The following is a 20,413-nucleotide window of genomic DNA, read 5'->3' as shown; positions in this document are numbered from 1 at the left end:
ATTGTGTGTGTGTCAGGACGGACGCGTACGATCCTTGACCCATCCCTGCCGTTTTGTCTAATAAACAGCAGAGTCACCTTGCTTCTTGCATGTGTCTCATACTCTCTTTTGGGATATACGGGAGGAGTTGGGGCCCCCCTGCCCGGAGGTCTACGGACGGCCCGGCCGACCCCGGCAGAATTTCCCCCCGACAATATGATCAAGTCTTTCTCAAGGTAGCACTACCTCATTCTGTTAGGACTGTGATGATAAAGAGTAGGCATTGGAGTAAAGCAGATTACCAGGTGTAATCAAGGCATTAACAAATACCCGTGTCAACTGGGATTTGGAAGATATGTGGTCAAATGCCTAGATTGTAGATTGGGTTCAAATCCCTGATTCACATCGTGGCCCAAGTGTGTGATCCTGGTCAAATCACTGAATATCTGTGTGCCTTGTCTGACAAAATTGGGAGCTCCTACAACTGATCCAGGTCGCAGACCGCATATGCTGTTAAAAAAAAGTACCCCACTCATAGTTTAATATAGTATAGCACTGCCAAAGCAACGATTTTGACATGTGGATAGTGAAAATGTTTTCTTTATCACAACATATTCCATATAAAGATGCTGCTTATGTGTTCAAATGCATGGGTCCCCCAGAGAATCTTACTTGCATTTATAGTTGCCGTTGCTGATAGTTGCATGTAGTTTCAGTAAATTAAAACTGATTAGAAAATGTACTCATTTAATGGTTGAAGAGAAGTTATTGAAGACTATTTTACTTTTAATTGAGAGCAATTGATCAAAAAGTATGCAGCAGCCATATACTCATACTTGTCAACCCTACAGATTTAGGCCATAGGCTACTGCTTTTTAAGCAGTCCTACCGCCTACCGATTTGGGTGACAGATCCTACTACTTTTTACAGTGGCAGGTCATTTATGTGACTTTAAGCAATTAATCTGTCTGTGAGGTGGGCGGGTAAGTGATACATTTGAGTGATGGGCTCAGATCAATCCACTGATTTGATAGCTAGATCACTCTGCCCTGTACTCTTGTGGGACAGACCATAGGTGAACCACTGGTGAAGGCAAGTGGCAGATCATACCATCATCACACAGCATCTGCCTATTAGACTGAGGAGGCTATCAGTCTCCATGTTGTTCAGTGTTCAACCTGCACTGCAGGAATACATATGTACTGCCCGGGCTGCTGCTACATAGCAGTGGCAAACCTTGCCTACCAGCTCTCTGTGATTATTTTCTGTGAAGTTAGGTAATTGAATTTGGTGTTAATTTACCATCCACAATTAAACATTTTAAACATTTGAACATCTTTCCATGTTCTGCTGTTCGATGGGTTGTGCATTTTAGAATGCTTGAGTGGTTCCAACAATGTATGTTTTGCAATTTCATGTGATGTCATTGTTATGCTAAGTATTATTTTTGAAACTTGAAAAATCCTACATCTCTTTTGTCACATAATGTTACCAAGTATGTATACTGCTAGCGCTGCAACAAAATCTAGGGCATTGTCCTTTATTTTAGACACTGAACGTATACATGGAACAAGGAAAGCGCAACAAGGGTGTCCATTTAGCTGTGTCTGCTTCTTACTTTTAAACACTTAACCATAACATTGCAAGGATTGAATAATATTTTGGTGGTGTTCTATTGCTAGGTTTGAGGTATGAAGAGGGTGGTTTACCTCATGCCAGAAACTATTGTAAAAGGGGGAAACATACAACACTGAGAGAGCAACGTGTTTGGTAAAAAGTCGGGAGATTCCGTCTTTAAAAGGGAAAGGCGGCGGCACGCACGTGCTGCTCAGGTGTGCTGCAGTACCAGGGGGTTGCTCTGGTACGCATGAGGTTTCCAGTAGGAGGGCTGAGGGGAGGGCACTGTTGTTGAAACAGCTTCCTGGTTTAAAGATGACACCAGGCGCAGCACAAACTTTGAAATAACTTCCTATTAAATAAACACCCCCCCCCGCCTCCACTCGTCGCAGAGCAGACGCGCACAGCCAAGTGTGAGGCACTGAAGGAAGACGCCCGTGCCAGGCTTAGAGGCACCGATCGGACAGTCCGTGCCCCTGGGGACCCGCAGTTCCTCTGAGAGCGACGCACCTCTCGCAATCCCCCCGGCAGAGTGGCGCAGCAGCCGGAGTTCGGTTGACGAGAGCCGGATACCCTGGCTGTCCCTATGTCCGGGCACCGAGGCGTTGGCGGTGGCTTCCCCACCGCACTGCCCCCGCCTGGCAGCCCCCTGGCGTCGGCGCTTCTGCTTCAGGGAGCTCCCCCCTCGCTGGGCTCCTCCCCAGGGGTGTTGCGGAGCCCTGCTGGGGGAGGAGGAGCAGGATACCGAGCCATGCCCGGCCCCGCCATGCACTACCAGGTAAGGCCTCTGTGCCCACGTGCGTCGTCCCCGCCATGCGCATTTGTCCACAAGTCTGCTTGCACCTCATGTTGTGGCAACCCGCGGTCCCCTCGGTCCTGCTACCTTCGCCCTACTTGTGACCACTTATGTGACATAATCTGTGCCTTTCTCTATGTTCTCTACGATGCTCTTTCTGTACCATATTAATCCGTGTACCTGTGTTTCCACCTGATGTGTATACCACATTAATCCGTGTACCTGTGTTTCTACCTGATGTGTATACCACATTAATCCGTGTACCTGTGTTTCCACCTGATGTGGCCAGGCAGTCCCAAAAGACAAGTGAGGGCTGGTAGCGTGGTCTAATGCGTGCAGGTTTCGTTTATTTGCAGTGGTACCTTATAGTTAGTAGTTCTGATCAAATGTTACTGCCCGAAATGAATTTACAATGCACAGTTTGGCAAACATTTCCCGCGGAACTTAAACCCAATGTACTAACTATTCAAATACTCGAATAAGAATAACGTGTGCTACTTTCGAATATGCCCAAGTAACCCTCCTATATGGTCTCCAGCCTCTGTGTTTCCATGTCTTCGCTTTCAGGATCTTTTCCTCCACCGACCCCCCTCACCCCTCCCCCCTAATCCCCCCTCGAACCCCTATACTTATCAACCGCCGGTGGATTCAAACTGTAACTGTCAACGGAACAGGTGTCTGTGGGAGTGGTGGGAGGTAGTGCACCAACACTGCACATGCAAAGGTCCCACAGACCTCACTGGAATCCTGGTGGACTCTTCTAGAAGGCAAAGACACCCGTTGTAGGCTTGCTGTTCGCCCAACGAGAAGGCTCTGCTCTAATTTTTGAAGTGCAAAACGTTCTATTGTAATTTTGTAAAAAACACGAAAGCGGAAACCTACATTAAAACAGTAAACAAATATAAATGCAACTATTTAATAACCAATCAAATAACAGCAGGAGGCAGACTCAACAGGGGAAGGTGAACTACAGTATTTTACGACTTCATTTTTAACAGAATTTAAATATATGCGTTGTCCAATGTACAGTTCATAGCCCTTCATACTTGAATTAAAGGTTATTTTGACACAACTTGGACATTAAGACACACCCAAGTTTGATTGCACTGTAATATTTAAGACAGTGCTGTAATTTATTATGGATTGAGCATGTCTTTCTTTCAGAGCTTCCTCAATTTCGCCATTCGTTGAAGCTGAACTTTTTTAATTGCAGTGATTTGATTTTTTCTGCTAATTTATATTCATTTTACAAGAATTATTTTATTGAGATGAGATATCTGTTTTGTTGCTACACTTCCTAATATTAGAAGACTAGTGTTTTAGGATTTTTTTTTCTGAAAAGGTAGTTTTGGAGATGTTTTCCATGCTTGAATGCAAGTATTGGTGGGTTAGGTATAGTGGCGCATTATTGATGTCCTGTTCATCGCGGGGCTTTCATACATTCGAATCTCTAGTTGGTGCTCTGAATAAGTAGTTCTGTTTTCTACAATACCACAGATATGATCGGAATATGTTTGCGAAATTGCAGGAGCAGTATTGGATTTTCAATCTAATCCCAGATGAAAAACGCATTTACTAATTTGTCTCAGCATATGCGGTTTTGCATTTGCTACTGCAAGAATTCTTGGCACACATGTGTAAATCATGTCCTTAACATATATAATATACTGCTAAGAATGTGGCTTACACACCCTTAGTAATGGGAGGCTTAGGGGACGACAGTGCCCCTTTTGAGCCACCTGTCATGGATTTTAGGATATTAGGTTATTCTGATGCGATTATCTATTCACATTTTTCCAATTTAGAGAGAATGGCCTCGGGGATGCTGGTAAACTATTATAATATTTAAAACAATTTGAATCTATTGATTGTCTCCTCGACCAAGATGGCCTAACTATATGTCGAAAATACTATATTAATATACGTTGCTCCAGGATCTAAAGGTCTCGCTAAAGATTTCTCTTTGGGCTGCTAATTGAGGAGAGGCATAACAAATGCCTTAATCGAGGAACTACAGCAATCTGTCTGAATATTTAAAACTAGATATTCTTTCTAATTTCAACAATTCTAAAACTACTGGATTCCAAGAAGGTTCTCCCGTTAGAAAACACTGTCAATCAATATGGGAAGTATTCTTCTATAGAAAGCCCACACCTTCACTATAACATTGGAATGTTGGCGAGCCATTGTAAATAATATGTCAGCAAAGGTCCTTAACAACTCATGAAGCTTGAAGTTTCTCCCAACATTTCACCTAAGAACCCAGCGTCTTCCTAAGCCAACTTTCAACTAGTACAGTCTTTGTTGCAAGGTTCTGACCACCTGCTCCAACTGTCTTTTGTTTATAACATGTTTTTAACCTGTCTTTGTAATTTAGCCATATTATAATGGCATTTCATTCCTGGTTAAGAGTGCTTTAATGCCTTATTAGGAGATGCCTGCTTTGGTAGGCAAAGCCACCCCTTTTCTGTCACAAAGACTTATTTAAAGAGGCGCCAACCTCTCAATTTCAAACAGTGCCCTTCATCAGGATATACTGTCCATCATTAGGATGGACTGTCCTTCTTGAGTCAGAGACATTCATTACACAACAATGTCCCTCACTAGAAGAAACAGCATGTCTTTTGTTATGTAAATGTGATGTAAAGTTGTCTTATACAGCTCAATTCTGTCAATAATGTTGGCCTCCATGCACATGGCTCTGTAAGAAAGGGGGCAGGGTATGTTAGTCGGATAACAGGAAGGCAGATGCAGAAACCAGTTGTGTTGATGAATGCAAGTCAGATTTAACCAGTTACCCGAGTGCCAATATGAAAATCTCCATTGTTTGTGTTTGGTAGGGCCTGGGAATGGTTAGCCAAATAGGCAGCCCTGTGCTGTGGAGTGACAGACTAGTTGTTGGTAGAAGATGAATAGCGTCGGAGTCTGTTAAGTACACTCGACTGGTCGGTCATCTGAAGGGTTGTGTGAAGTGTAAGGTTGCAAGATTTTCGAAGTGAGGCGTTAGTTAAGGGATGAGAGGGAAAGGTGGAGACAGGGAGGGGAGTTAGGGAGTGGTCACATAATGGCTCTTGGTTGTAGATTTCACTGATATTCAGGTATGGACCAGTGGTGTGCAGCAGAGGATCCATAAATCAAACTGCTTTCCCTGGGATGGTAGATTGAAGAGTTTCACAATTGCTTGTCATAACGTAGCCAAAGTTTATGAGGCCCTGATATTTTTTTTGGAAGCAATGCCACCAATAAGGTGTCTGTCAACCACCCTCTTTTCAAGGCAATCCACTCATAAGAAGACACAAGCCCTTATGCAGAGGACAAAAATTCAGCTTGAAAGCTACTAACCAACCATAAAAATGTCACTCGCCACCTCAATTCTATGCATACACACAGCACACCATTTCATACTCGCCAAGGGTTAAATATCACTAATCAGTGGCTAGTGGTGAGGATTTAGTGCTCCTGCATAGGAAATAATAAATGGTGGTTTTCCTTCTTTTCCAACTTAAAAAGCAGTTTTTACATTTGTTACAGAAAGGAGGGCTCGCCCACTCATTTATTTTACTAGCAATGATAGAGACAGTAGTAATACAGGACAATGTACAGAGAGATGCATGCTTACTCTACCAGAACAATCCTGCAACAATCTCCTATGCCCACCAGGCCTCCCCTTTATAGGTCATGATCCCATGACCAAACTGAAACCTACAAGATCCTTCGATGATTCAGAATAGGAATTATATGAATATATCTGTATCCACCCATTGCAATATTATGGCTAATAGGTTTCTGTTCTTAAATCTTCACATTTTGTGATCTTGATGTTTATTATGTGTTAGTTTTCTAAAGTGCTAATTCCCCAAAGCTTCGAAGTGGCTGAGCAAAGAAACCATGAACGAAAGTGTTAGCAAAATCGCTTATGTAAAGGAATGCCACCCAGCCCATTTTATGAAGTCAAAGCGTGTCCAATCTGTTGTGGTTAATGACACAGTTCTGGTGCTTTCTCTCCACATGATTGGCCTGCCAGAGTTAAACTCTTTTAGGAAGGTTGCCGAAGAGGAGACGTTTGATTGATGTTCGCAGTAGTTGCAGACTGTGCCAGTTTTAATGTTTTGAAAATGACATACCGAGTCCCAGGCCAAACAAGGATTTAACTATGAAGGCAGCAGCTTTGGCTTCCTTCTATGAGCGCTTTCATTCTCAACAAATGTAATTATTCTAGGCCTCCACTGATATGACATTTGCACTGCCATCCAGGAGCCTGGGCACAAGATGTTCATTGTAAAAATCGTCTGCTTTGTATCTAAATAATTTTACAATCTTTTAACAGCCTTGCAGTTGTTTGAAGCATAAACATACATTTCTATAACAAATAGTTTATTTTTGTGATGCAAGACTCTGTTAGAGGGTTGTAAAAGGGTTCTGATACGATAAGGAAGACTTTTTGGGCCCGATTCATGGAATTTTCTTCGGGGAAAATCGGGGACTTGCGCGCAACATCGTGCGCAAATCCCTGTTAGTCGATTCATGGAAATCAATGTGCAGGGTCTACCTGGGATTTGCAAGGAATATGCGCCAGTCTGCCACTTCACTGCGACTCAAGGAACGCCTTGCGCGAAACTCCAAGAAGAGTGTGGGTCGGGCATGTGCATCCACCTTAAAAGGGGGCGGAACATGTGGAATGAGGAAAAATAATCGAAAATGTGGGTGTTACGAGGGAAGTCCCACTGCCCATGTGCCCACAAAATAAACATATTCAAGGTATTCAACTGGGAACGTCGGGTCGTGAAAAAACATGCGCAAATCCCAGAACACCTACGCCACACGATTGGCATCACCGTGCACCCCATCAAATGCATATAAAGCATGCAAGCGCAACAAACGCAGGAGAAGGAGGATGGATGGCCAGGGCACAGATCTTCCACCCACGGACCAGCCTTTTTGGGATGCCTGATGACCAGGTCTATGGCACGTATAGGCCCCCCCACCAAAGCATCCTAGACCTCGTCAGGGGGTGGGAAGATGACCTCACATCACCCACCATGTGCTCCCAAGCGCTAAGCCCCTTGCAAAAGGCGCTCACTGCTCTGCATTTTTTTTGCCACTTGGTCATTCCAGAGGACCACCGCCATAGTGGATGGCATCTCCCAGGCCACGTAGTCTTGCTGCCTACACCAGGTGTTGGCAATCATAACTGCACAGCCTTCTGTTTGCCAGCATATCTGTATGCCCAGAACACCGGTAGAAAGGCAAGCAGTGGTCCAGGATTTTTATGGGGTGGCGCACTTTCCAAAAGTGTTAGGTGCTATTGATAGTACCCATGTTGCTCTATGTCCACCTAGAGCAACAGAGCACATCTATCGCAACTGAAAACATTGGCACTCCATCAATGTTCAGGTTGTGTGTGATGCCAAGGGCATCATTACTGAAGTGTATGCCAACTATCCTGGTAGCGCACAAGAAAGTTACATTTTCCGAATGACACCACTACACCGGGCCCGGGAAGCTGGGAAGCATGGCAACACATGGCTCATTGGTGAGTATGAATGACCATGCACATGCATGCATGTTGCACATACACTGTCAATAGACACTGTCAACAAATGCCAACGACAACCATTCTCGCCTCTACAGGGGACAGTGCCAACCCTCTGAGCACATACATGATGACGCCCATACGCAACCCCAAGGAAAGGTGGGCACTACCTATAGTTGTATTAATTATTAGTTTGAGGTGAAAAAAAGTTGTAGCTAATTAGAAATTAGATTTAGAAGGAGCAGGCTGTGTAGAGCTCAGAGACACCTGAGCTTCGAATATAATGTCCAGAAAAAGGTAGGTGTGTCACACCCAACCAAACAGCCACTCACTGTTCTCCTCACCGGAGTTCAGGTTAGTGTAGGTTAGTAAAAAATATTTACTCCGAGTTGTTCCACTGTATTCCTGTTAGTATTTAGAGTGTATTTTAAAATACTGTCTCTTTCAGTCATTAACAGTTTATTGTATAGTATTTAGACAGAATTCTTGTGTCGCAAAAAACCAAGCTTCTCAGGTTTCCAACTATGAGCTAGAGAGTTTTATTCATTATTTTTTCAATGCATTTCGGAGCTCAACGTCTCCTTCATCAGGGATTCACTCTCTTATTTTTCTATTAAAGCCATTAATATGTTCAATGTAATCAGTATAATTAGATATCATCAGAACACATCAATCAAAGTATTACTTAATCAAAGTACAGCATGTATTGAATTGAGACATCAACATGTATCATGAAATAACAAAACAGAACAGATAAATACATACCAAATTAGCGTAGAGGTTGAGTGTGCAGGCAGGGAGGAAAAGAGCAAAGCAAAAAATCAAAAAATAGAATCAATTAAAACCGTACGATGGTGTAATAGGGGAAGAAGTACTAAACATCAACGAGGGCCGAATGTGGGCATGGCGTAATGAACTATTTGGAGTTCATAAAGTGTCGTGCAGGAGAATAGAGAATACTCTAAATGTAGCTGCTGAAATCTCTTAATAGGCTCAGATATCGTTAATTAATTATAAAAGTTTCACTTACTCCTTCAGTGGTGCGTGTACCGACAGGCGCCGTGTGTATGTGTTAATATGGACGTGATTTCTGAGATCTGTGAAAGTTGACACAAATGCGATGGTGGAAGGTTGTGATAGTCGGATGCTGGTAATGAATAGTGGATTAGTCAAGAGCAGTTAACTTACCATGTCCGTGCGTAGTCTGCTAAAGAAGAGGTGTATCGCGCGTGTGTTTCTATTAGTATTAGCCGTATATACGCTGTTGCTATTGTGACCCCTGGCGTCTGAAACCTGCTTGCCGTAACAAGGTAAAAGCCTCAGGCGCCTTACGTCCCAACTCTGTGAAAACAGAAATCGGGACGTTTCAGTCAGCACAAACTGTGTCTGGTGGGTAATACAATAGGAAATGTCTCAACAGAAATGTGCATCAAAATAAGAAAAGTACATCAAAATAAGAAAATTAGAAAATGGGAAGGTCTGCAGCAATATGGAGGGCCCGCCCCTAGTTCTAATCCCACCCCTGGTTAATAAGGCATAGAGTGTTGTAGGCTGTCAGAGATCACGCATGGTGTTATAAGAAATGAAAAGCATATTGGGAAGCATATATGAGATAAATAAGTTAGGCTCACTGAAAGTTAAATGAAGTCATAAGCAAATTCGATAAGTCCTGATAATACTATTATGTACTAGTATACTTCTAACTAGCAGTGGTGACCATGACACTGAAGGTGATCATAATTAGATGATAATGAAACATGTGGGGAAAATAACATGTGGGTAAAATAAATGAATATCGTATGTATTAGGAGCTCTGAAGATTAATAGAAAGAGAAAATAAAATAAAGACGGAAAAGAAAAAACATAAAAAGTGTGCTACAAAGCAAAGGTCTAAATGCTAATCGTATGCAAAATTTGTTTTTAAAAGACATTAAACAAGGATGCACCTTAACTGGTGTGTGGATGGATACATGTGGTTACAGATGTTTAAGGATACACGTAAGTGCGTAAGTGCGTAATAGCAACTGATCAGGTCTATAAATTCAACATAAACAAAAGTAATTGCTCAACATCATAGTTATTCAAGTGTAATACTTTAAACAAAAAATTGTTGGGGAGGCTGCATGTACCCAGCTTGTGCAATCTTTTTTCACCTAAATCCTTCCCCTGTTGAGTGCTGTCAGGTTCTCGACTTTGCGCTGAGGTAGCACGTACACCTGCCTCCCCGTTGGGTCTTGGTGCCTGGATGTTAGGTAACTCAGGCCTCCATAACCCGCCGGGGAAAGAAGATTAAGGTCTGCTGGATTGGATAGGTAGGGGAGGTTAGGAAAACCGGGAAGAGGATCAGGAAAAGGTGATGGATATGGAAGGGAATCCGGGGAAAAGATCCGCCTTGTTGTTCCCTCCTGGGGTTCCTGAGATCGCTGTTACTCCGCCCACACACTCTTACACACTTGCATACTATGCCCCCAAAGCCCTGCTTGATCTCAGCCTTGCAGCTCTGGTAATACTGCATGGACACCTGGCACGTTATGGGTCTCCGATGCGTTCCTAGCACGCATTCACATTTGTAAGCTAATGCCAGTTGTTTGACTTCACAACTGGCACCTTTAACAGGTATTAAAGCACATTGCATACAATTGCCCCTTCGATAATAACATTGGTACATGCACTGCAGTGATTGTTAGTACTCACCACCAACACACATTGACTTGAGAAACAAAATAGCACTTAGCTTTTGTGTCGTGCAGCAGGTACATCTGCCAAGAGCTGCAGTCCCAAAGTTCTAGCCGTATTGATACGGCGGTGCGCCACTATAGAGAAAATCAAAAGCATGTGTGAGCTTGTGTTACAAAGCCGTGTAACAGCGTACAGAACAAGTTGTCATTATGGCCCATTTGCGGTCTAAAGTATGCAAATAGATTCCAACACGTTCTATAGTGCGTCGGATGTTATTCTGTGTTTCCCAAGCGTTTTGAATGATTGCCCAAACGCTGCTAGCGTTATCCAGCCCGAACGCTGTTTGCGATCGTATTCTATGAATACTCAAGTTAAAAGCACTTATCTGATGCAGCATGCAGGGCCTGCAGTGTTCGCAGGTGAGATGTGGCCCTGCGGTTCGCAGCCTGCAGGAGCCCGCTGCTCGTACGTCCTCTCCGTCTCATGTCCTCCAGCACAAGCGGGGATTCTTGCGCACGCGCATGCGCAGTTGGTTGGGCCTTGCCTTGGAGTAGCCCGAAGGCTCGTGATCACGCAAGTCTTCTGGGAAATTGAGTCTTTTGGTTCTCAGCACTCTCAACAGTGTTCTCTGCCCATACCAAGTCCTTTTCCTGCATTCAAAACACAATAATGTACTGTAATATGGGCGTTTTAGCTCTATAGAGCTCTTTCCTTGGCCATAGGGCTGCAAACCCTTAATACTATCCACTTGGTGCCCTTTACCCATGCTAGCCACTGATGAAACCCTGACAAGTGCACACGATCCCGCAAAATCCCAGGTGCCATTCAATGATGACAATGGGCCAATCCACTGTGCCCACAAAACCACCCTGTAAAAGTGCCCTTGGAATTGCAAAATTGTGTTAATCCATTACAACTAAAAAGATATGCAGTTGGTGTTTCCAAAAGAAACACATTGAAGAGGGATTACACCACTACCAGCATGGCAACCATTTAAGAAAACCACCCCTAGGCACTACAAACATCCCAATGACTAACTAACATACCCATCAAAAGTGTAACCACTGATGATTCCATAAATTCATCAACTATCATATCGGAGCTGTCAGCCATACATGCCCTCCAAAATGCACCTGTCCCCAAAACACAAGAAGCACAATGGCATATTGCTGCACACATGCTCGAGAATGTGCATGATGTGCAAAAACATGTCCCTATTGTGGTGTGTGGAAAAGCAGTGCAGTAAGGATCCACATGTGACATACATTCTGGCAACATGACCACAATGCACCCCATTCCAAAAGAACCACTGATCAAGAGGCAATTGACAATTGTGACAAGGAAGGCGACACACCAGAATGGGCACACATGCGGCAACACCAGCACACAAAATACACACAGTGATATACAACACCAACCCCCACACTGCCTGACCCCCTGAATGACATGCAGCAAATATGCATGTCACATATCCCCATTTCCAAGCCAATGGCACATACACAACACAGGCATCAGTCAACATGCTGCTTGAAAATGAGAAGATATCAGAAATGCAGATAATTGAGCTCCCAAAAAAGCAGGGACCCCCCTGGAAGACAAGCAATGACATTATAAGGCATGCCATCACCTGAGCAGTAGTGGGACGGTGCAGTGAACACAGTCATGAGAGCCCATGATGTAAAGCACAAGAAGGCCAGTACACAAATACTCAGCCCTGAGGACAGAAGGGCTGGGGCAATGCTGTTTGGCTGTGGCGGCATCTCTCTGTTCCATTCAAGTCTGCCTAATCAATCGTCTTTAAAGACAACATTTTTTTTCTTTTTTTCTCAAAGCCGTGGTGGAAGAAAAGCAGGCAGGTGAAAAGGACGCCTGCCGCTTTAACTGGCTTCGCACCACTGACCTCTGACCTGGGTGTGTACAAAGGCACTCCCCCAACGCCTGTGTGGTGTAAGCCCTGAGGACAGAAGGACTGGGGCAACGCTGTTTGGCTGTTTGGCGGCTTTGGTGCGTGGAGAGTGGAGCACCATCCCTGGCTCGACGAGGGACCTATGGCAGCAACGGCAAAACGACACTCCCTGGAGGGAGAAGGTGAGGGCATACACACAAAAAGCAAACATGGCCGTCTCATGGGGTGTGCAGGAGGAAACACTCCAGAGAGGGGACACGTAACAATTCAACCAATAAATGCTACAAAGTTGACCCCCCTCCCTAACCTGAAGAACTCGCTACAGAGCCAACTCCAATCCCACCCGCGACCTTACCAGATACCTAAAAAGGGAAGGGAGGAAAAAAGTAATTCTATTAAAAGCCCACCCCCCACTACCGAAGATCTAACTTTAGGGGGAGGGAGTAAAAATATCATATGCAATACGGCAGTAGACCCCCCCTGAACAGGCGGAGAAACAACACAAGCCCCCCGTCCCCATTACCCCAAATTGCAACACTGACGATAGTGGGCAGTTTATATTACCTACCGGAGACAACGGAGTTGGCGAGGGGGAGGCTGCGGCAACGGGACAGTCAGTGCTGCCCGCGCATTCGAGAGTTGGGTGCCCTACCTCAACTGTCCAGGCTGCCGTACATACGCACCCACTGGTGGAGGATCTAGTTTCCCCACCGCCAGGGACACCGCAGACACCGTGGCCGTGACTGCAGAGGGGGTACCTACGAGTCAAGATGAGGACTGTCTGCGGGAGGGTGCACATCTCCCTCCCCCGCGGCCGGAGTCCCCTGGGATGGGAAAGGAGCCCCCCCAGACACAGAATGCCCACCGAACTCGAGCAAGAAGTGAGGCAGAGGCAGGGCGAGGAGGTGGTAGGGCCAAAACATCGGCCAGGAAAGCATCTCGCTCCAAAGCCCCATACAAAAGAAAATGTAAAAAACAAAATAAATTAAGCATCTCCAATCCCGCCAACTCCATGAATACCCTAAAGGAGTACTTTGGCAGGAAAGGACGCCAAGATGGCTCTATACACCATGACATCTCGGACGCGGAATTGCTGGCGATTGTAGAAGATACAGCCTTACACCTGTCTGAGATAATTATTCCCCCAATTCCGGTGGCCAGAAAGGAATCTACCATCCAACAAAAAAATCTTGAGGAGGCACGCAACAAAAAGATAGCAGAAATTGCCGCAGACAAGGGCCGATTAGAGGCACCCACTATGGGGGAAGATAAAGCTACCCAGTCTAGTGCAGATGAGCCAAGCATACACCCGGACCCTTTAACAAAATCCCCAGTGCCCCTTCCATACACAGAGAAAGTGAGGATCCATCAACCTGAGGAAGTGCTACTAGCACATAGAACACCCTCACTCGACCAAATTGATCCTGCCAAGGGAAAAGAAAAACACAAGAGGAATGGGTATTTCAACCCAATAACATAAAAGATCCGGGGGAACTCGACAAAGGTAAAGAGACTCCGAAGAGAGACAAAGGGAAAAGTAGTAGCATAACCCCTACCGAGCAACCACTGTAGAACCAATCAATTGCCAGCCCTTTGCACTCTTCTATAGATAAGAAGAAATACGTTGACAAAACAACAAACACCAAAGATCTAAGGGCAAGGTCACCTATACCTAATAGACGGACGAGCGAAGCCGCCAGCAAACAAATGCAAGACTCTCCTCAAAAGAAGTTGGACGCGATGACCATTCTATCAACAATCACAATAGCACTGTCACCTTTTGGAAAGTTATATGAATCTCTGAACGATGCAATAAAAGATCAAAATACACTGATCACCATGATGTACTCAAAAATACTTTTCTCGGAAGGCTTCGTGACTACTAAGGAGAAGCACTCTAACGTGGACGCGCAAGAAAGGTTAAGCCAGGGGAATAATAGCAAAGACATCCCTGGGAGAGAAGTAGAGGCTCATGCAACAAGATCCTACCAAACTCAAACTGAGATGGTTGCGGGAGTCACCCCCCCCCCTAGTACATCAAATGAAGCAAATGATGATCTAGCCTGCATTCCTACAGCACCGGCAAGATCTGAAAAAGTTGACCCGCATTCCATAATTACCCCTGCTCCTCTATCACCACAGGAGGGCGAAAACAACACAGATCAGGGGCAAAAACGAAGAAAATCAGAGTCAAAATTGAATGAAAACGAAAGTTCAAAGACGAAACCTGCTTCGGCAATCTTTACGTTTACGTCTGACCACATTTTTCCAACATTTTATATCTTTTCGCAGAAAGCACCGTCCCAAACGGAGCCTACGAAAAAACTGGTACCAAGGCAAAGTTGCTTATCAAGGGAACTGATGGACAACTCAGGGCTTGTGAAAGGACCCTGTGCAGTCAAAGCAACAGTTGCTAAAAAACTAACAGCCTCAAACTCCTGTAGATCTATTCGGTAGAACCCATCCTATTTCCAGCCCAAAGCGAGTTAGCAGAAGAGAATCAGCAAGACAATGAACAATCATACGACTCAATAGACCTGATGAATCTAAGTCTATACACTGTCGAGGATTCTGATTTGGAAATCCCAGTAGCCCCACAACAAAAAAAGACCAAAAGAGATGTCATAAATCCTGAACAGACGCAAACGACAAACAAGAGAGTGCTCTTCGAAAACTCTAGCCCAACACCACAAGAATCCAGATCACGTACCAAAAAAATAATTGAAAAAACTGCTGAAAGAACCCTGGAGTCTTCGTACCCTCATGGGCGGAAGCGAAGACATCAGTGATAGGCCAGGACAGTACTACACTCCAACCAAATAATCAAGGTAATAACAGGAAAGATGGGGTTCGAAAGGAACGTGCAGAAAAAATCGCAGCCCCCAAACAACATCCTTCGGGGAGACGAGTTTGCGCCGCCCCCAACTCCAACCAAAAACACACTATAGGTCAAGGGCTCACGGCGCTAGAGAGATCATCGATTTACCTAATTGGCAAGAAAATGCTCGGGAAAGTAAGCCCACTCTTAGTGTGCAACCTATCCTGATAAGAACATTCAAGCTCCAAAGATACCTCGAAGAACGAGATAATTGGACGCTAAACTACAAAGCGCTATCAAGCATCTTTGAGCAAATAAAGTCCCTGAAAGCGGTTTTGCTAAGCATTATCGATATCTTGGAACCTAACCCCAATGGAAGGAAGGATAGCTCCTACCTACATGTCAATTCAAACAAGGCCCAAAAATTACTTTGGAGTGCCAAGGACGAACTAAAACATTTGGGGTTAGAGCTTACTCTAGCAATGAACGTGACTCTGAACCAAGTAGACAAAACAATGGAGGAGAAAGCGATAAAAAAATCCTAGCGAACTGATTAATGGAAGACCTACAAGATCTACATGAAACCATAACTTGCCTAGTAGGAGACTCTCCTACACTAGACTACCACAGACCGCTCCAGAGAGAGTAATTAACTCTAGAGAGCTAAGAGGGGAAAAAAACAACGAGAGACTTGCAGAGGAGTTACGATCTAACACAACTGCGAAAACAGATAAAAGACAATTTACCTAATCCACCAGAAAGACATCAGGGGAAAGAGGACCAACGACATAATGCATTCACAAAGAATGCCCCCCAAAGGAAAAAAATTGCTCCACGTACCGATATCAAACAAGAGTGGAGCTTTGGAGAGAAAGCTCCCCTTAACTCTGACGAAAACAGAGATTGGTTTACAAAGCAAGTAAACCGGCTAAGAATAAAGTAGCCACCATATAAGGCCATCTGTGACCCATCTCGGCCTTAGCAAGGATCAAACGATATATCTACACTATCTTTAGCATCTTGGAACACAAGGGGCTTTGCCCATTTGACTGTGAGATCAGACGTGCAACTGTCTGAGTTTGACATACTGTGCCTCCAGGAGACATGGCTTATTAACAAACCCTGCTTAGATGGCTTTGAGCTAGCACACTCCCTGGCACAAAAAGGCCAAAAAGGAAGACCACGATCGGGCCTAATAGCAGCGGTCAAGTCAGGAAGTTCCCTGTCTTTGACCAAGGTCTTGAAGAAATCGGAATTCATCTTGGCATCTATAATTTCGTGGGTAACTTCGATCAAAAGCCCAAACAAAATACAGATGCTAGAGAAGATCCTGGTCCTTAATATCTATTGGAACCCTCTGAGAATCCCGAACGAACAACTTATGATGGAAGTGGAATGGACAATTGACTCAGCTTTAATAGAAGACGAGGTCAAACATATAATGATTGCCGGAGATCTGAACATCGACTTACTTACCAACAAGAAAAATCCATATGGAAGAGCTGCTCTGTGGTCCAGTCTCATGAAATCTAGAGACCTGCACCTGATAAACAGCACAGAAGAAACCTTTACTCCAACATGGGAGAGAGAGGGTAAAGAGGCGGTTATTGACTATATCCACGTGTCCAGAAGTCTTCTAAAATACTTTGCGGCCTTTGGGGTAAGAAGAACTGCAAACAGCAACCATAACTTGCTACTTCGCCTGTGGCAGACAAGCCCAAAAGAAGAACGAAGAACGACGTTGCCCCTGGAAGCGGACACGCAGGGTATTCGTATCCGTTTATCAGATAATGCAATCAGCGCACTGACAAAACACTAATCCGAGCACTCCAACTACGGCAACCACTCAGTGGAAAACATAACAGATTACTATCCAGCCCTGACAGTCCATAGAAAGCCGGTAAAAAAAGACTTCAAACGGCCAGCAACGATAACCCACGCTTTCAACCAACAACTGGTGGAAAAGAGGAAGTTAGTCAGAAAATTTAAACGAAGAGCAAATAAATCAGGCTCAGATCTCGACACAAAAGAATCAGATAAAGCTACTAAAAACTACCAACAGTGGCTCAGAGCTAATAGACATCAGAGAAACCAAGAGGACGCAGAACTGATGCTGCGCACAATCTGCAGCAAAAAAACAAAGGACTTTTGGTCTCTGATTAACGGAAGTACAAAGGGAGAAAACCAGCCGTTAACCAACGCAGTGGGCGAATTGAGCTGGGTGAAACATTTTGAACAACTTTACAAAGCGCCCCTGAAACTCTCAACATGCCCACCTACTGATGACAAAGTAAAATGGAAAGTTCCAACAGACCAAGAGTCAATTCTCAATAAAATCAAAAAACTCAATGGCTCACGTGCGGCAGGACCAGATGGTATCACCAACTTCGATCTTAAACAAAAGGCTGAAAGCTGGTCCAAGTTCGTGGGAGAAGTTTTCAAGAACTGTAACACAGCCTCAACGATTCCTCCATCTTGGAAAAAGGCGATTGTGGTGCTCATCTTCAAGAAAGGTGCAAGAGACAACCCGAGCAACTACCGGCCTATATCATTACTAGACTCGATAGGCAAACTTTTTGGGGCATTAATCCTGGAAAGCTTCAAAAGTTGGGTAGCCCTCGGCAACATGACGGACCCGCTACAAACAGGCTTTGTGAAAAATTCAGGAACGACTGACAACATCTTAGCCCTAAGTACCTTGAAAGCCAAAGTAATAGAAGGACACCCCAAAATGTACATGACCTTTATCGACCTAACAAAGGCATTCAACTGCGTCGACAGAACCTTGCTCTAGGAAAAACTCGAAAATAGCAATTGTCCATCTTAAATTTTGAACCCCATCAAGGAACTGTACTCCGACACGTCAATGTGCGTACGCCTAAACCAACAAGGCCAGCTGTCATCCTGGATAAAAATCGAACGAGGAGTAAAGCAGGGCTGCCCACTAGCACGAGCCCTTTACAACGCATACACCTTGGATTACAAAGACCAAGAGACAAAGGCACGATCCTTCCCCCCAAGAATAGGTGAAGAGCAAATATCGAGAATGCTGTACGCAGATGACATCATTCTGTTGGACCAAACGCCTACAGGCCTCCAAAGACAATTGACGAACTTGCACTCTTATCTGTAGGAAAACCAGCTTCAAATGAATCAAGGAAAAACTAAAATCATGATTCTGGGAAAAGGCGTGAGCAAAAAGGTGAAATTCACATGGAAGGTCTGGGAAGAAATACTGGAAACGGTCGAGGACTTTAAATACCTTGGCATAATACTCAATAAAAGCATCAAAGAAAATCTGATGTGTGAGACCATTTTGAAAAAGCTACGTCTGGTAATAACACAGACCAAAATGCTCTCCAGAAAGTACGGCCGTTTCTCATTTGCCCTAGTATTGACATTCTATAGGATGAAAGTCACCCCCACCTTAACGTACGGGGTGGAAGCTATGCCTTACATTTCATCAAATTTTTGGCAGAAAGTAGAAGGTCGTTATTGGCGCAAAGTACTCAATTTACCACAATCAACGCCTGTGGGAGTAATCAGGAATGAACTTACTCTACAGTCATTACATTCCATCATCGCACGGAATGAATTGATGCTATACCGCAAAATGCTCTCTCCTAACTCCTCAGTGATACTTAAAGCAGTTGAACAAGAAATGAGAGCAGGGACGTGCAAGATGCTCCAACAATGGGAAGAGAAAATCATCTCCCGTCTTGACTGGGCAGGTTGCTCTCGAGAGGACCTCATTCACACTCCGGGAAAAGTAAAAAAAAGAGTGATGGAGAGAGACTGGATACAAACCATAGACGAAGTCCAGCTAGTAAAACCAATGAAAAACAGGCCAAACAACCCAGTAAAAATGAATGAAACGAGATCTTACCTATTGAAGTGCCCCTCCAAGAAGCTCTGTGAAAATTTTATGCGGTTCCGCCTTAACATCGCATACACAAAAGAGATACTAGAGAGGCGAAAACAAGCCAACACCAGCCTCTGCCGATTCTGCTCCCAACCAGATTCAATTGAAACCTTGAAGCACCTACTCCTAACATGTAGAGGTGTAGATGAAACTCGCTCTCGTCATTTGGGGCATTTATTTGGCAAATTTGACTTTGTGGGCGATGAGGGGAAATGGAACAATTTGATGAGTGGAGAGAATACTAAATGGACAATCGCAGTTGTGGGTTTTTTCGAAAGTCTCGGCCTTTTGAATCGTCAGGACCAGGACAAAGCAAACAATACAACTAAAGGAGACGACGCTGCGAAGAAATAAAACTGCACCTCCACTCCATTCAACATCCCCTCGCCAAACAGCAGAGACTGGCAAGATCCAGACTTTTTATTTTATTTTAGGACATTCAGGAACAACCTTGTAAAAAGTGTTTCTTTTTTAAACAATAAAATCAAATAAATAAATACTCACCTGTTGCACTCCATGCATGACCATTCCGGAGCCAGCATTTCGCAGAGGCTGATGTCAGACTGAAAGGCTGGCCACTGAGGCAACTGCCATGGAAGACATAAGCAGACATGACAACGCAATGCAAAAACTGCAATCAATGATAAATGCATGCAAAGGATAGATGTAAGGGAAAAGTGCAAGGTCAATGCAGACTTCATTGTGACAACATACAATTGGTTCAATTGTGCATTCTATAGAATGCATCAGCACCATGTACCCAGCTGCAGTCAACTTAAAGCTGCAAACACCATGGTGCAGCATGCATGGGACATGCATGTGAAAACACCAACAATGCACAACTTAGTGTGCCTGTTCACAACATAGCATCCCAAAAATGTGCATAAATGGTTCCATGTTTGTGGATTGTAACTGGGGCTGCACACCATCAATTGGGAACCCTGACCAAGAGAGGCCAAATGTGCCGTCGAACCATTACCCCACCAACCTTGTATGGTATGTGAAGTGTCATTCAGTACACATGTGCACACCAGCACAACCATCAACACCTGTCACAGGCCACAAACAGTTGGCCCTGCCACCCACTCCCAACCACCCAGAAAAGGCCCCCACAGCTGGAACTTCCACAATTTGTAATCTGCAACTTGTGGCCCCATTAATCC

At 44.4% G+C, this 20,413-nt stretch overlaps 1 protein-coding gene across 2 annotated transcripts in view; it reads left to right on the top strand.

Moving 5' to 3' along the window:
* Positions 1 to 1,856: 1,856 nt before the first annotated feature.
* SMARCD2 (SWI/SNF related BAF chromatin remodeling complex subunit D2) overlaps positions 1,857 to 20,413 on the top strand; it is a 1,053,332-nt gene continuing 1,034,775 nt past the window's right edge. Inside the window, exon 1 of one of the 2 annotated variants that reach the window (XM_069634087.1) lies at positions 1,857 to 2,374. In XM_069634087.1, the coding sequence (XP_069490188.1) occupies positions 2,183 to 2,374 (192 nt within the window). In that variant the 5' untranslated portion in view covers positions 1,857 to 2,182. The remainder of the gene's footprint in view (positions 2,375 to 20,413) is intronic. The other variant, XM_069634085.1, reaches the window with a different exon arrangement.

The sequence above is a fragment of the Ambystoma mexicanum genome, chromosome 13, assembly GCF_040938575.1.
Source record: "Ambystoma mexicanum isolate Mex_15411 chromosome 13, UKY_AmexF1_1, whole genome shotgun sequence".
Lineage (NCBI taxonomy): Eukaryota > Metazoa > Chordata > Amphibia > Caudata > Ambystomatidae > Ambystoma > Ambystoma mexicanum.
Note: the sequence above shows the minus strand (reverse complement) of the source record. Positions and strands in the feature narration are given on the sequence as shown.